The sequence below is a fragment of the Cherax quadricarinatus genome, chromosome 29, assembly GCF_038502225.1.
Source record: "Cherax quadricarinatus isolate ZL_2023a chromosome 29, ASM3850222v1, whole genome shotgun sequence".
Classification (NCBI taxonomy): domain Eukaryota; kingdom Metazoa; phylum Arthropoda; class Malacostraca; order Decapoda; family Parastacidae; genus Cherax; species Cherax quadricarinatus.
This window is the reverse complement of record NC_091320.1, coordinates 16,977,285-16,995,551: the sequence shown is the minus strand read 5'-3', so window position 1 is coordinate 16,995,551 and position 18,267 is coordinate 16,977,285. Positions and strand designations below refer to the sequence as shown.

General features: G+C 42.1%; 1 protein-coding gene across 4 annotated transcripts in view; it reads right to left on the bottom strand.

Annotated features, from left to right (window-relative positions):
* The window catches only part of Maf1 (repressor of RNA polymerase III transcription Maf1), a 259,357-nt gene that overhangs the window by 80,024 nt on the left and 161,066 nt on the right, over nucleotides 1–18,267 (bottom strand). Inside the window, exon 4 of one of the 4 annotated variants that reach the window (XM_070089627.1) lies at nucleotides 10,838–13,467. The exons of the other annotated variants lie outside the window; for them this stretch is intronic. Coding sequence (XP_069945728.1) covers nucleotides 13,337–13,467 — 131 coding nt within the window. The 3' untranslated portion in view covers nucleotides 10,838–13,336. Of the gene's footprint in view, nucleotides 1–10,837; nucleotides 13,468–18,267 lie in introns of those variants that run through there. 4 annotated transcript variants of the gene reach the window in all.

Below are 18,267 nucleotides of genomic sequence, written 5' to 3'. Positions count from 1 at the left end.
TAAAGTGAAGTCTTTACTTGTGTATCATTCAGAAAATCCCAGAGTGTTTAAGAAAAACAGTGTCATAAAGAACAAGTTATGTGTCTTGTGGAAAGCAAATAAGCCATGGGTCACAAGGCAAATTTTCAGAGTTAGTCCATGAAGTGTTTGGCCCCAGTGTGAGAAAATACCTCCTAGACAATAATTTGCCACTCAAGTGCCTCCTGTTAATGGACAATGCTCCTGCTCATCCTCCAAACCTGGTAGACCTACCAGGTAGGGACTGCAGTTTCATCACAGTGAAGTTCTTGCATCCTAACACCACTCCTCTCCTCCAGCCCATGGACCAGCAGGTCATTTCTAACTTCAAAAAACTCTACACAAAAGCAGTGTTTGATAGGTGCTTTGAAGTGACCACAGACACTAAGTTGACCCTAAGAGAGGTCTGGAGGAATCACTTCAATATCTACAGCTCCATAAGCCTTATAGGTGAGGCTTGGGAGGGAGTGACTTCCAGGACTTTGAACTCTGCTTGAAGACAATTGTGGCCAGATTGTGTTCAAAAGAGAGATTTTGAAGGGTTTGAGGCTGACCCTGACCCAGCTGACCCTCTGCCTGTTGTGGACTCTATTGTGGCATTGGGAAACACCCTGGGGTTGGAGGTGAGTGGTGAGGATGTGGAAGAGTTGGTGGAGGGCCACAGGGAAGAGCTAACCACTGAAGAGCTGGAAGAACTTCATCTGGAACAGTATCAGACCACAGCTCAGGAACTTGCTTCAGAGGAGGAGGAAGGGGGAGTGGATGAGGTGCCTTCTTCAAAGATTAAGGAGAGTTGCACCAAGTGGAATGATGTCCAAATGTTTGTGGAGAAGTACCACCCTGACCAAGCTGAAACTAGCCATCTTTGCAACAAGTTCAGTATCAAAACCATGTCCCATTTTAGGGAAATCTTGAAGAGGTGCCAGAAACAGAGGACTGTGGTCAGTTATTTTGTGAGACAGGGGTCCAGTGACTCAAGCTGGTCCTAGTGGCATTAAAAGACAGAAGGGAAGTAACCCCAGAGAGGGCTTTGATCCCCAACTCCCTCTCTCCTCCTCCCTATCTTCCAGATGCCATCACCAATCTTCAATAAAGGTAAGTAAAAATGTTATTTATGTTTATTTAAATTTATTAATACATAATTGTACACTATATTTGTTGTGTGTATGTAAAACTGTAATTAATCTCTATAAAATGTATTTTTTTGTGAATATTTTTGGGTTTCTGGAATGGATTAATTGCATTTCCATTATTTCTTATGGGAAATATAGTTTCGCTTTTCAAACTTTTCAAACTTAGAACTAGCTCCTGGAATGGATTAAGTTTGAAATTTGAGGTTCCACTGTACTTTAAACCATCTCTAGATTATTTACTCAGTTAAGGACATTCATCCAGAACGTGTCCACGTAACCTGAGCCACCCGACCACTCCAGTGTGGCTAATGTGCCACTGTTTACAAGGCACTGTGGACGATTCCACACGTACATTTTGTGTTATTCCATTGATTTTAGTGCTTTTAACACTAAATAAGCCACCATGGGCCCAAAGAAAGCTTCTAGTGCCAACCCTGTGGTAAAAAGGGTGAGAAATACTATCGAATTGAAGAGAAAGATCATTGCAAAGTACGAAAGTGGAGTGCATGCCTCCGAGCTGGCCAGGTTGTATAACAAACCGCAATCAACCATCGCTACTATCTTGGCCAACAAAAAGGCAATCAAGGAAGCTGTTGTTGCAAAAGGTGCAAATGTGCTTACAAAACAGAGATTGCAAATACTTGAAGAGGTGGAGAGACTGTTGTTGGTGTGGATCAACGAAAAACAATTATCAGGAGATGGTGTTTCACAGTCAATTATATGTGAAAAGGCAAGGCAGTTGCATGATGATCTAATTAAGAAAATGCCTGGAACTAGTGCTGATGCTGGTGAATTTAAGGCCAGCAAAGGCTGGTTTGAGAGATTTAACCCTTTCAGGGTCCAGAGGCCAAATTTCAAAGGGTGCACCAGTGTCCAAGAATTTTCAAAAAAATTTTTTGTTATTTTTTCTTATGAAATGGTAGAGAATCTTTTTCTGAAGGTAATAAAACAAAGAGTATGAAATTTTATGGAAAATTGACGAAATTATGCTCTCACGAATTTTGATGTGTCAGCGATATTTACGAATTGGCGATTTTGCCGACTTTGACTCCTATTTTAGGCCAATTACATTATTCCAGTTGACCAAATTCTTAGCTATTTCACTAGTATTACTTCTATTTTATCGACTGAGCACAAGAAATCGCCCAGTCAACTGTTTCAACTACAAAATAAAGTGATTGGAAATTGGTAATTTGGCCAATTTAACACAAAGTTCAAAATATTTCAATTTCAAAATAGGGTCCTGAATAAACAATGCAGGCATTCCTGGCACTATACTAACATTTCTTCTGCTCATTAGTTATGTTTTCAGGCTTTACAAATGAATTCCACTTTGATTTTTTATTCACATAATGAATTTTTATTCAAGCAAAAAAATAGAACATTTACTGTTATGCAATATTGTAATAATTGTATAAATATCATCATCACATTTGTGAATGTATATTAGACCCACCAGCTGGCGTGTATTAGACGTGTGAGGTCGTTTGTTTACTCTTGAACATCGACAAAAGCTTAACATTTCCGCTTCTTTGAGCTCAATTTCAAGCCATTTCCAGCACTAAAACCAATCAAAATCATCTCTACTTCTGTAATATATCTTCCATTCTATCAAATGAGACCAAGAAATCTCAAATACAACTATAAAAAACTACGAAAAAACACTGCAAAGTCGCTGTTTTAATTGAAAATCAGTCTCAGTTTTTTCTCTCTCATTATACACTGTGTGCTGCAGGATTTGTTTCATGTGGTGCACACATACCACATAGATGTATTCTCTCATATCTAGGCCCAAATTTACCACTCACAGCTTATCAGAGTGAGCTGAGTTCATGGCGTAGATCTACAGTTTGGACCCTGAACGTAAAGCCGTAAGGGTTAAGAATCGTAGTGGCATACACAGTGTGATAAGGCATGGTGAGGCTGCCAGTTCTGACAAAAAAAGTGGCTGAACAATTAAAACCCCCAGCAAGTGTTCAATTGTGATGAAACAGGCCTGTTTTGGAAGAAAATGCCAAACAGAACCTACATTACTCAGGAGGAAACGGCACTCCCAGGACACATGCCTATGAAAGACAGGCTAACTCTCATGTTTTGTAATAATGCTAGTGGGGATTGCAAAGTGAAGCCTTTACTGGTGTATTATTCTGAAACTCCCAGAGTGTTCAAGAAAAGCAGTGTTGTCAAGCCTAATTTGTGTGTGATGTGGAGGGCAAACAGTAAGGCATGGGTCACTAGGAACATTTTCCATGATTGCTTCAATCAAGTGTTTGGACCCAGTGTGAAAAAATACCTCCTGGAAAATAAATTGGAACTCAAGTGCCTCCTGGTATTAGACAATGATCCTGCTCATCCTCCAGACTTGCAAGAGCAAATTGTGGGGAGTTTAGTTTCATAAAAGTCAAGTTTTTGCCTCGTAACACCACTCCCCTCCTCTCCTCCAGCCCATGGACTAGCAGGTCATTTCAATTTCAAAAAACTGTACACCAAGCAGTGTTTCAAAAGTGCTTTGAAGTGACCTAAGACACTGAATTGACCCTAAGAGAGTTCTGGAAAAATCACTTCAGTTTCCTCAGTTGTATAAACCTTATAGGTAAGGCTTTGGAGGGAGTGACTTGCAGGACTTTGAACTCTGCTTTGAGAAAACTGTGGCCAGTTTGGGACTAACCCTGAGGAGCCCATACCAGTTGTGGAATCTATTGTGTCATTGGGGAAGTCCATGGGGTTGGAGGTTAGTGGTGAGGATGTGGAAGAGTTGGTGAAGGACAATGATGAAGAGCTAACCACTACAGAGCTGCAAGAGCATCTGCAACAGCAACAGACCACATCTCAGGGAACTGCTTCAGAGGAGGGGGAAGAGATGGAGGAAGTTGCCTTCTTCAACGACATTTGTACAATGTGGACAAAGGTGCAAGCCTTTAAGGATGAACATCACCCTGACATAGTTGTTGCAAGCCGTGCTGGTGACTTTTACAATGACAATGTTGTGTCCCATTTTAGGGAAATCTTAAAGACAAACCAGAAAAAGAGCTATCTGGACAGAACTCACGAAATCGTAATGGCACGATTGCAAACAAACCATACCACGGATGGGGATAGAGCCCGCGACGCTGGAGATTCGTCTGAAAAAACTTGCATTTGTGGTCACAGTGGTGCCTATGCTAACCTTCCTATGGTGTAGAAATATACCTCGTTGGATGAATCTTATTGTGGCTAGCTGGCTCAGTGTCATCTCTGATCACGGGTTCTATCCCCGTCCGTGGTACCTGGTTACCTGGAGGTTATTCCGGGGATCAACGCCCCCGCAGCCCAGTCCATGACCAGGCTTCCCGATGGATCAGGGCCTGATCAACTAGGCTGTTACTGCTGGCCGCATGCAGTCCAACGTACGAGCCACAGCCCGGCTGATCCGGCACTGACTTTAGGTATCTGTCCAGCAATTCCCCTAATGCTTGATGGGAGGCTGTTGAACAGTCTTGGGCCCCGGACACTTACGGTGTTTTCCCTTAGTGTACCAATGGTGCCCCTACTTTTAATTGGGGGCATTTTGCATCACCTGCCCAGTCTTTTACTTTCGTAGGGAGTGATTTCTGTGTGCAGATTTGGGACTATTCCTTCCAGGATTTTCCAAGTGTAGATTATGATATATCTCTCCATCCTGCATTCCAACGAGTACAAGTCAAGTGCTTCCAAGCGTTTCCAGTAGTTAAGGTGCTTGACAGAACTTATACGTGCAGTAAAGGATCTCTGTACACTCTCTAGATCTGCAATTTCACCTGCTTGGAATGGAGATGTTAATGTACAGCAGTATTCCAGCCAAGAGAGAACAAGTGATTTGAAGAGGATCATCACTGGCTTGGCATCTCTCGTTTTGAACATTCTCATTATCCATCCTATCATTTTCTTTGCACATGCGATCGTGGCACTGTTGTGATCCTTGAAAGTGATATCCTCAGACATTACTACTCCCAGGTCCCTTACATTATTTTTTTGCTCTATTGTATGGCCAGAGTCTGTAGTATACTCTGTTCTAGTTATCTCCTCCAGTTTTCCAAATCGGAGTAGTTGGAATTTGTCCTCATTGAACATCATATTGTTTACCGTTGCCCACTGGAAAACTTTGTTTACATTTTCCTGGAGGTTAACCGCGTCCTCAGCAGATGACAGCCTCATGCAGATCCTAGTATCATCCGCAAAGGATGATACGGTGCTGTGATGTATATCTCTGTCTATGTCTGATATGAGGATGAGGATTAAGATGGGGGCAAGTACTGTGCCTTGTGGAACAGAGCTCTTCACTATGGCAGCCTCCGATTTAACTCTGTTGACCACTACTCTTTGTGCTCGATTTGTTAGGAAGTTGAAGATCCATCTCCCCACTTTCCCAGTTATTCCTTTAGCACGTATTTTATGGGCTATTATGCCATGATCGCATTTGTCAAATGCTTTTGCAAAGTCTGTGTATATTACAACTGCATTCTGATTTTCTTCCAGTGCATCCAAGGCCATATCATAATGATCCAGTAGTTGTGAGAGGCAGGAGCGACCTGCCCTGAACCCATGTTGCCCTAGATTGTGCAGATTTTGGGAATCCAGGTGATTTGCAATCCTGCTTTTTAGCACTCTTTCAAAGATTTTTATGATGTGGGATGTCAGAGCTATTGGTCTATAGTTCTTAGCTAGTGCTTTGCTGCCACCTTTATGAAGTGGGGCTATAAACCATACCCCCGGCCGGGATTGAACCCGCGGTCATAGAGTCTCAAAACTCCAGCCCGTCGCGTTAGCCACTAGACCAGCTAGCCACAATAAGATTCATCCAACTAGGTATATTTCTACACCATAGGAAAGTTAGCACAGGCACCTCTGTGACCACAAATGCAAGTTTTTACAGACGAATCTCCAGCTAGCGTGGCCGTGACGAACTCTAGCTCAAGTCCCTTCACTAGCTGGTCTAGTGGCTAACGCGACGGGCTGGAGTTTTGAGACTCTATGACCGCGGGTTCAATCCCGGCCGGGGGTATGGTTTATTTGCAATCGTGTCATTACGATTTCTTGAGTCATGTTGACGGCAGTGAAGGGACTTGAGCTAGAGTTCGTCACGGCCACGCTAGCTGGAGATTCGTCTGTAAAAACTTGCATTTGTGGTCACAGAGGTGCCTGTGCTAACTTTCCTATGGTGTAGAAATATACCTAGTTGGATGAATCTTATTGTGGCTAGCTGGTCTAGTGGCTAACGCGACGGGCTGGAGTTTTGAGACTATGACCGCGGGTTCAATCCCGGCCGGGGGTATGGTTTATTTGCAATCGTGTCATTACGATTTCTTGAGTCAAGTGGGGCTATATCCGTTGTTTTAAGTGACTGTGGAATTTCACCCATGTCCAAGCTCCTCCTCCATAGTGTACTTAGGGCACGCGAGAGGGGTTTCTTGCAGTTCTTAATGAAAACAGAGTTCCATGAGTCTGGGCCCAGGGCTGAGTGCATGGGCATGTTGTCAATGGCTTTTTCGAAATCTATCGGAGTTAGGGTAATGTCGGAAATCTGGCATACATTTATGGAGTTTTGAGGCTTATTCATGAAATCATTTGGGTCGTCGATCCTCAGACTGATTAGTGGTTCACTAAACACAGAGTCATACTGGTATGGTTTACCTGGACAGATTTTTGGTATGACAGGGGTCCAGTGACTCTCAAGCTGGTCCTAGTGGCATTAAAAAACAAGGAAAGGAGGTAACCCCAGAAAAGGACTTGCTACCTAAAGTCCTTATGGAAGGGGATTCCCCTTCCAAACAATAATACACCTTCATCCTCTCCTCTCCTCCTGTCTCATCACTCATCAATAAGTCTTCAATGAAGGTGTCATTTTATGAATTATTAATGTACATTAATAAATATTTATTCTGCATGTCTCATTGTTTTCTGTGTAGGAAAATGTATATTTCAAGTGAAAAAATTATATTTTTTTAATATTTTTGGGTGCCTGGAACAGATTAATTGGATTTCCATTATTTCTTATGGGGAAAATTAATTCAGATAATGATAAAATCGGTTAAGGACAAGTTCTCTGGAACGGATTAATATTGTTAACTGAGGGTCCACTGTATTATACTCTGAAATAATTGTAATACATCCTCTCCTCATTTAGCGTCAGTCGTTTACCAACGACTAGGACATACAACGGGCTCTCTGACCAGTATGCATACCTAAATAATGTATATTAAAGCTGATTTCCTCTATTCTGTTTATTATAATATACAGTAGGGCCCCACTTTACAGTGTTTCACCAATACGGACATTTCAAATTATGACCAAAACTTGTTATACCTCGCCCCCACCAGGTTTATTTACATTCTCTGTGTGCACCATGTAAAAAAAAATTGGGGAGCCAGTGGTGCATTTTGGGAATGCCATTTCAGTCATCCTTTTTCAGCATGCTTAGCAGTAAGAAATATGTGACTCCCCAGCAAAACTGGGACTCTTCTCTTCCCAAGTGATGCTCGAACACAGATGGAAGTGTCAGTGAAGATCAATTTCATGATTTCGAGGAGTTTGAGACTAAAAGCAATGGAGGAGGAGGAGGAGGAGGAAGAAGAGGAGGAGGAGGAAGAAGAGGAGGAGGGAGGAGGAAGAAGAAGAAGAGGAGGAGGATGAGGAGGAGGAGGAGGAGGAGGAGGAGGAAGAGGAGGAGGAAGAGGAGGAAGAGGAGGAGGAGGAGGAGGAGGAGGAGGAGGAGGAGGAGGAGGAGGAGGAGGAGGAGGAGGAGGAGGAAGAAGAAGAAGAGGAGGAAGAAGAATACATAATAATAATAATACGTGGTGTGAATATAATGCAGAGAATTCGTAGTTTGGAAGTTAGGAGGAGGTGCGGGATTACCAAAACTGTTGTCCAGAGGGCTGAGGAAGGGTTGTTGAGGTGGTTCGGACACGTAGAGAGAATGGAGTGAAACAGAATGACTTCAAGAGTGTATCAGTCTGTAGTGGAAGGAAGGCGGGGTAGGGGTCGGCCTAGGAAAGGTTGGAGAGAGGGGGTAAAGGAGGTTTTGTGTGCGAGGGGCTTGGACTTCCAGCAGGTATGCATGAGCGTGTTTGATAGGAGTGAATGGAGACAAATGGTTTTTAATACTTGACGTGCTGTTGGAGTGTGAGCAAAGTAACATTTATGAAGGGGTTCAGGGAAACCGGCAGGCCGGACTTGAGTCCTGGAGATGGGAAGTACAGTGCCTGCACTCTGAAGGAGGGGTGTTAATGTTGCAGTTTAAAAACTGTAGTGTAAAGCACCCTTCTGGCAAGACAGTGATGGAGTGAATGATGGTGAAAGTTTTTCTTTTTCGGACCACCCTGCCTTGGTGGGAATCGGCCAGTGTGATAATAAAAAAAAAAATAATACGTAATAATATGTAATAATATGTTGTCTTGAAGCATGAAAAACAGTTCACCAATAACAGTGACAAGATAAGGGGAGATAACATCTGATAAAAGCTGATGTTTGATGAGCATAAATGAGGGTGGAGGAGAGTGCAGCTGATAAGAAAAGATCAGATGACCATCCCCCTCCCTTTGTTTTTGCTGGTACACAAACATTTGTCTGTCTGTCAAGCTCCCTGTCTATCCGTCTAGCTCTCTGTCTCAGAGAGAGCCACAAGACTGCGTCATCACCTTTACTCACATCTTCAAGCAGAGTATAGCACTTTTTCTGGATTTTTTGGGTTATCCTAGGTAATTTACACTTTTTTTTTTTATTATCACACTGGCCGATTCCCACCAAAGCAGGGTGGCCCAAAAAAGAAAAACTTTCACAATCATTCACTCCATCACTGTCTTGCCAGAAGGGTGCTTAACACTACAGTTTTTAAACTGCAACATTAACACCCCTCCTTCAGAGTGCAGGCACTGTACTTCCCATCTCCAGGACTCAAGTCCGGCCTGCCGGTTTCCCTGAATCCCTTCATAAATGTTACTTTGCTCACACTCCAACAGCACGTCAAATATTAAAAACCATTCGTCTCCATTCACTCCTATCAAACATGCTCATGCATGCCTGCTGGAAGTCCAAGCCCCTCGCACACAAAACCTCCTTTACCCCCTCCCTCCAACCTTTCCTAGGCCGACCCCTACCCCGCCTTCCTTCCACTACAGACTGATACACTCTTGAAGTCATTCTGTTTCACTCCATTCTCTCTACATGTCCGAACCACCTCAACAACCCTTCCTCAGCCCTCTGGACAACAGTTTTGGTAATCCCGCACCTCCTCCTAACTTCCAAACTACGAATTCTCTGCATTATATTCACACCACACATTGCCCTCAGACATGACATCTCCACTGCCTCCAGCCTTCTCCTCGCTGCAACATTCATCACCCACGCTTCACACCCATATAAGAGTGTTGGTAAAACCATACTCTCATACATTCCCCTCTTTGCCTCCAAGGACAAAGTTCTTTGTCTCCACAGACTCCTAAGTGCACCACTCACTCTTTTTCCCTCATCAATTCTATGATTCACCTCATCTTTCATAGACCCATCCGCTGACACGTCCACTCCCAAATATCTGAATACGTGAATTTACACTATGTATACTTGAATTTATGTGTACCTGTGAGACAGATAGACAGACAGATTGAAAGAGATAGAATGAGGGAGAAAGATAATTAGATAGAATAGAGGGGAAGCAGCATCCGACCCCATTGTTTTGACAGGTGGTAGGGGGAGTGAGTAATGAGACAATATGTCATTTTGACAGCTGCCCACTCCTGACTCAAAACAATTATAAACCACACACTCGCACACAAGACAAGCTTGATGAATGAAGATAATAGCAGTTATATGAAAGTATCTAGTGACTATATATGTGTATATATATTACAGAAACCAGAAGGAAGAATGAGAGGCAGGAATGAAGGAAGGATGAGATGAAAGGAAGGAAAAAAGTAAGGAAAGACGAAGGAATGTAGGAAGGTAGGAAATGAATGCAGGAAGGAAGGTAGGAAAGGAATGTAGGAAAGGAATGCAGGAAGGAATGATGACACACGTCCATTTACCTAGGATAACTACATAACACAACTGCCTGCTAATACTTCGAAGAAAACTGCTCAGACAAGGTGTTTTGTCTTTGCACATAAAAAAAAAGTCCACAAAAATGCACACACACTGGTTTTATGTGTGAGGAGTGTAAAACACCATTGTGTATGACACCATGTTTCAAAGAGTTACACAAGCTGCAGAACTTCTAGGAATATGTCCAGTGACTGTATACTGGTATATATATTATAGAACAATAGTAATAAAAAAATTTTTGTATTGTTTGTTTTTGTAAACAAGTTTTGCAAACAATATATTAATAATTATATTTGTGTGCTTATTGTGTTGTATACAATGAGTGTATATATGTACATTGCACCTTACTTTGGTCTCACAGGCCACATATGTGAAAAAATAAAAGTGAGAAAAAAACAAAGAAACCTTCAAATACAAGTAAACCAAAGTTTACTGGGTGAGCGGCAGTCGCCACTGTTGCCATACACAACTCATTTTCTGTAAACTTCATGCCTCTATATCTGGGTAATTACTGATGGGAATTTTTTTTTTTTGGACTAAATCAGAAAAATAATCAACATTTTCATAAGAAAAAATAATTTTTTTCCTCCCGCCACCCCCAGCCACCCCTCAACATCACCCAACCATCCCAGCATTCGTACTTCATATGTGTCCAGTACAACTTCTCTGCTACAAGCTTGTGATTGCTATATCTTGCATCTGCCAAGCATTCATGACACCCAGTAGGCATACCAGTGTTGCTCAAAGTGGCAAGAAAAGGTGTAAGCATTTAAGTCTTAGAATTAACGAAGGAAACGAAGATATCAGACAAAACATAACCTGTGGCCATAATGAAGTATTACTTTGTACACATAAAAAGAGGTAAACATAAGTTTGTGTGACTGACTTACTGAATGACTTGACTGACTTACTGAACGATTTGACTGTCTTACTGAACGACTTGACTGTCTTACTGAACGACTTGACTGTCTTACTGAACGACTTACTGAACGATTTGACTGACTTACTGAACGATTTGACTGTCTTACTGAACGACTTGACTGTCTTACTGAACGACTTGACTGTCTTACTGAACGACTTGACTGTCTTACTGAACGACTTGACTGTCTTACTGAACGACTTGACTGTCTTACTGAATGACTTGACTGACTTACTGAATGACTTGATTGACTTACTGAATCACTTGACTGACTTACTGAATCACTTGACTGACTTACTGAATCCCTTGACTGACTTACTGAATCCCTTGACTGACTTACTGAATGACCTAATTGAGTGACTTAACCCTTTGACTGTTTCGGTCACACATATACGTCTTACACGCCACTGTTTCTGACGTATTTGTACGCGTAAATTCTAGCAGCTTCAAATCAAGTAGGAGTAAGCTGGTAGGCCCACATGTGAGAGAATGGGTCTGTGTGGTCAGTGTGCACCACAAAAAAAATCCTGCAGCACACAGTGCATAATGAGAAAAAAAAACTTCGACCATTTTTTTGGATTAAAACGTCGACTTTGATGTGTATTTTCGTATAGTATTTATCGTTGCATTCTCATTTTCATGGTCTCAGGTGATAAAATGAAAACATCTTACAGAAATAGAGATGATTTTCATTACTTTCACGATGAAAACGACCTTGAAATTGAGCTCAAAGTAGCAGAAATGTTCGATTTTTACCAGTGTTCAGGAGTAAGCAAATCACACCACACATCCAATACACTTCAACTAGGGAGTCTAATATTCTTTTACTAGTGCACTGATATTATTTATACCATTTTTACAATAACAGTAGTCTGCATAACAGTAAATTTTTTATTTTTTTGTATACAAAATCAAAATAGAAAGCAATAGTAATATAAGAGGGGCCTAGAGACGTGACTAATGAACAGAGGATATGTTATTTTAGTGCCAAGAATGTCTACATTGTTTATTCTGGACCCTATTTTGAAATTGGCATCTTTTTTAATTTGCATGAAGTTGGCCAAATTGTCAATTTCTGACCACTTTATTGGGTAGTTCAAATCGGTAAATGGGCGGTTTTTTGTACTCAACTGACAGAAAAAATGGAGTTCTATATAAATAGCTATGAGTCTGATCGACTGGAACAATGGAATTAGCTGAAAATAGGGCTCAAAGTGGGCGAAATCGCCAATTCGTAAATATCGCCAAGGTCGCTAACTTCGTGAGAGCGTAATTCCATCAGTTTTCCATCAAATTTCGTTGTTTTGGTGTCATTACAATTGGGAAAAGATTCTCTATCATTTTAAAAGAATTTTTTTTTTTTTTTTTAAATTTTGCAACACCAAGAGACACGTCAGGATTTGGGGTTGCGATAGTCAAGGGATTAAAGTTAGACACTCCAGTACAACCATCAATTTCAGTACCAGAACCTCTACCATCCACCTCAGCCCAGTAGGGCCACAAACACCAGCACACACAATTTAAGGTAAGAAATATTATTATTTCTGTTACATTTGTAGTCTTAAGCAGTAAAAACAACATAATACATCACAATGAACTACAATTACATATTCACTTTTATTTTTGTAAGATGTGGAGGCCTAAAAAACAGTTGTTTGGCTTTTTTGGGGCTGTCAGGAATGTAACCCTATTTTTCCCATAAGTTGTTCAGTTCATCTCTCACTGTTTTTACCTAACTCGGCATTTTCAAGAATGTATTACCTGGAGTTTACCTGGAGAGAGTTCCGGGGGTCAACGCCCCTGCGGCCCGGTCTGTGACCAGGCCTCCTGGTGGATCAGAGCCTGATCAACCAGGCTGTTGCTGCTGGCTGCACGCAAACCAACGTACGAGCCACAGCCCGGCTGATCAGGAACGTATCTACAGTGTTAAATGACGGTCCTCTCATCCAGCCCATGGACGAGCAGATCATTTCAAACTTCAAAAAACTGTACACCAAAACAATGTTTCAAAGGTGCTTTGATGTGACCTCAGACACTCACTTGACCCTAAGAGATTTTTGGAATGATCACTTCTGTATCCTCCACTGTATAAACTTCATAGGTAAGGCTTGGGAGGAAGTGACTTCCAAGACTTTGAACTCTGCTTGGAGAAAATTGTATCCAGAATGTGTCCAAGAGAGGGATTTTGAAGGGTTTGAGGCTGACTCTGACGAGCCTATGGCAGTTGTGGAAAGTATTGTGGCATTGGGGACTTCCATGGTGTTGGATGCGAGTGGCGAGGATGTGGAAGAGTTGGTGGAGGACCACAATGAAGAGCTAACCACTGAAGAGCTGCAAGGCCTTCATCTGCAACAGCAACAGACCACAGCTCAGGAAATTGCTTCAGAGGAGGAGGAAGAGAGATCGAGGAAGGTGCCTTCTTCAATGATGAGGGACATTTGTGCAAAGTGGAGTGAGGTGCAAACATTTATGGATGAACATTACCCTGACAAAGAAACAGCTTTGTCAGGGTGATGTCATGTCGCATTAACACTCCCCTTTTAAGAGGAAAGTGATGTTGACCCTGAGTTTATTGGCTTTGAGATGGATGTGGCCACAAGTGGTAAAGGAAATATCAAAAACCTTGATAATAACCCATGTGCAACATTTGTACAATATAATTTCAATTTTGATACCACTGGTATTGTCATCCTGCCAGAATGTCCTATGAACTATGTTCTAAGTAAAGAGAAACAATTTGGGAATGTGTAAAATACGTGTTTGGAACATCGGCTGGCTGGGTGGCTGGCTGGCTGATTGACTCTGGCAGTCTCTATCTCTGTCTGTGTCTTTATCTACGTCTATCTCTGTCTCATAGGTACACATAAATACAAGTACCATCTGACTTACGACAGAGCTTGGTTCCGACCAACTGGTCGTAAGTCAAAATGGACGCAAGTCGAACCTTAGAAAATTCCCGACATACTGGGTAGGGCATAATGTCAAACCTTTGCTACATAAACTACCTACATAGTACTGTAATGTAATGCAAAATCATTATTTCATTATCATAATTTACTTCTATTGATATATTTTAATAATTTATGTACTGTATAATATGTATACATGGTAGTGAACTGTATTGTAAATTTTACATACACAGTATCATACGTTACTGTTATCTTTAAGTACTGTCGACACAGTGGAATGGGAGAATACCACTGGTAGTGTCATCCTGCCAGAATGTCCTATAGCCTACACCATAAGCACAGTGGACCCCCGCATAGCGACTTTAATCCGTGCAAGAGGGCTGATTGTTAGGCGAAATGTTCGGTATGCGAATGAATTTTCCCGAAATAATGGAAATCAAATTAATCCATGCAAGACACCCAAAAGTATGAAAAAATTTTTTTTACCATATGAAATATACATTTTCCTACACACAAAGAGAAGGATACATGCACAATAGTAGAGTAGTACATGCACAATATATATTGTGCATGTACTACTCTACTAAATGAAGAATAAATGACACTTACCTTTATTGAAGATGCAGCAATGACTGATGAGACACTGTGTCCTGGGAGTGCCTTTTCCTCCTGAGTACTGTAGGTCCTGTTTGGCATTTTCTTCCAGAACAGGCCTTATCACACTGCGTATGCCACTACGATTCTTAAATCTCTCAAACCAACCTTTGCTGGCTTTAATTATTATTTTTATTATCATCACACTGGCCGATTCCCACCAAGGCAGGGTGGCCCGAAAAAGAAAAACTTTCACCATCATTCACTCCATCACTGTCTTGCCAGAAGGGTGCTCTACACTACAGTTTTTAAACTGCAACATTAACACCCCTCCTTCAGAGTGCAGGCACTGTACTTCCCATCTCCAGGACTCAAGTCCGGCCTGCCGGTTTCCCTGAATCCCTTCATAAATGTTACTTTGCTCACACTCCAACAGCACGTCAAGTATTAAAAACCATTTGTCTCCATTCACTCCTATCAAACACGCTCACGCATGCCTGCTGGAAGTCCAAGTCCTGCTGGCTTTAAATTCACCAATATGAGCACTAGTTCCAGGCATTTTTCCCTGTTCACCTGGGTGTTAGTCAACTGGTGTGGGTTGCATCCTGGGAGACAAGATTAAGGACCCCAATGGAAATAAGTTAGACAGTCTTCGATGACATTGACTTTTTTGGGTTATCCTGGGTGGCAAATCCTCTGGGGTTAATTGTTTCTTGGTATTCTCAATAAGCCACACCAACAACGGTGCTACAGCAGCAGCAGCAGCAGCTGACAGTGCTACAGCAGCAGCAGACGGTACTACAGCAGCAGCTGACGGTGGTACAGCAGCAGCAGACGATGCTACAGCAGCAGCAGACGGTACTACAGCAGCAGCTGACGGTGGTACAGCAGCAGCAGACGATGCTACAGCAGCAGCAGACGGTACTACAGCAGCAGCTGACGGTGGTACAGCAGCAGCAGCAGCTGACGGTGGTACAGCAGCAGCAGCAGCTGTACCACCAATAGTAGCGATGGTTGATTGGGGTTTATTATACAACCTGGCCAGCTCAGAGACACGCACTCCACTTTCATACTTATCAATGATCTTTTTCTTCATCTCTATAGTAATTCTCACCCTTATTGCTGTAGGGTTGGCACTAGAAGCTTTCTTGGGGCCCATGGTCACTTATTTTGCAGATAAAATCACCAAAAACACTGTAATAATACGAAATGTTCCGATTGTATGCTTGGATGTTACCGCGGAGGCTGGCTGGTAAACCATGCCACCGGCGGCACATGTGAGGCTGGCTAAGGGCGCACATTGGACACGTCTCGGACGAAGAGCGGTGAGCGGGTTTTTGAGCGGTATGCGAGGCAAAATTTTTGCGAAAAAAGTGAGCGGTATGCGGATTGAACGTTATGCGATGCGTACGGTATGCGGGGGTCCACTGTAAAGAGAAACAACTCTGAAGCGTGTGTAATACATATCCGGCTGGCTGGCTAGCAGGCCTGCTGGCCGGGTGGGTGGTTGGCTGCCTGGCTGACTAAATTTGGCCGTCTCTCTATCTGTATCTCTCTCTTTCTCTCTCTCTCACAGGTACACATAAGTAAAGTTATCATACATAGCATAAATTACCTAGGATAACCCAAAAAATCCAGACAAAGTGCTATACAGTGGATATGTGCTCCAGTGCCCTTAATTAATAATAATAATTATTATTACACATTACAGGTCATGGTGAAGGTTGCTTCGTCACTCCAAAGTACAGTGGACCCTCGGGTAACAGCAGCATCGGCTAATGCCAAAATCGGATAGTGGCACGTTTTTGCATCAAAATATTGGCTCGGCTAATGCCCAAGAACTCGGTTAAGGGCATTCGTCCCGAACGTCTCCAAGTGGCCACGTAAAGCCAGTGTGCCATTGTTTACAAGCCAGGGAGGACGATTCCATGCATACATGCGGTATATTTTGTATTAATCCATTGTTTTTAGTGCTTCTAACTCCTAAATAAGCCACCATGGGCCCAAAGAAAGCCTCTATTGCCAGCCCTGTGATAAAAAAAGGAAAGAAGCACAATAGAATTCAAGAAAAAACTCGCAGCAAAGTACCAAAGTGGAGGAGGAAAAGAGAGGGGAGAATGTGCCTTCTGCAGTGATAGTGATTCTACGATATGTACGATACTAAAGCAGCAGGTATTGATAAAGGCTCTAGTGCCAGCCAGCGATAAAGTGTAGAATTAACAGTGTAGCAAGTAAGTTAAGCGAGTAAGCGATAGAAAAACGACACAAAAGTAACTTTCCAATGTTGTTGGATGTGTATCGAGCCAATGAACATAACGCCACCCTGCTATCTTCCACCACCCTAAACCTCTGCCAGCATCTCCTCAATCAAACTAACTAATTAAACTAACATCATCTCCAAGGTAAGTGTAAATATAAAAGTGTAAGTATAAAAGTATGTGTAAATATAAAACGACCCCGGTGGAAATACGTAAGTCACTGACTTTTTTGGGTTATCCTACGTACTTTACACATATGCTGCTATATATGATAATCTATGTATGTAACTGTATTTGTGTATACCTGAATAAACTTATTTATAAATTAAAATGTAAATATTTCTTACTTATAAATTACACACACTGTTTAAGTGTGATAGTGTTGGTGGGTTCTGTTGCTGCCTCCACCATCACTATGTATGGCTTCTCTCAGTGGCCATCACTTACTCCTCTCATACATTATGACATATTTTATTCATTCTAGAGTATATATCATGTTTCTATAAATAACGAAAAAAGGCACAATACCGTGACTGGAATGATACACAGATAACCCGCACATAGAAGAGAGGAACTTATGACGACGTTTTGGTCCAAAGTCACACTAATGAGAAGGAGAGCAGGATGAGTATATATAGGCAGGAGGTGGTAGTAGTGGAAGTAGTGAAGGTGGAAGGAAGTAGTAGTTGGGAGGTAGTAAGAGTAGGAGGGGCCAGTCAAATACTAAGAAAGAGGAGCACTGCAAGGGAGCTGGTGCCCACAGACGGTAAGAGCAAGAACACCGAGGGGGAAGGGGTGAAACAAATAAACAAGTAAATAAAGAAGGAACAAATATGCAGGGCAGAACAAAGACAACCCAAACTAGAAAAAGGAAAGGGGAAGAGGGAGAAGAAGAAAAAAGGAGGAATCAGGTTAGGTCATGAGTGTTCTGAAGTTTGGAGCATTTTACAATGTAGTGAGAGAGGAAGGCATCTACAGACACGAAGCTGGGACTAAGATTCATACAAGGAAAATTGTGTATTAGGGAGGATTCAACCAGATGGCGACTGTTAAAGTTGGAAGTAGGGAAGACAGTTTTAGCAGAAGACCAGTCAATAGGATGGCTGTGATCTCTGACGTGACAGAAAAGAGCATTGTTAGTGTCGGCAAGACTAACACTATTTTTGTGCTCCCTAAGTCTGTCAGAAAGAGATCGACCAGGAGAGGAGGAACAAGAAACAGTAGACACCAGGAGCATCTGTAGAGGGAGGAGAGGTATGAACGAGATTAGTGCAAAGTGTTAGTCTGGCAGAAAGTAAGTTTAATGTCTAAGGAATGGAGAGAGTTGTTAAGATTAGAAAGACCGGAAATGTAGGGAAGGCAGAGGACAGACGAGTTCCCAGGAG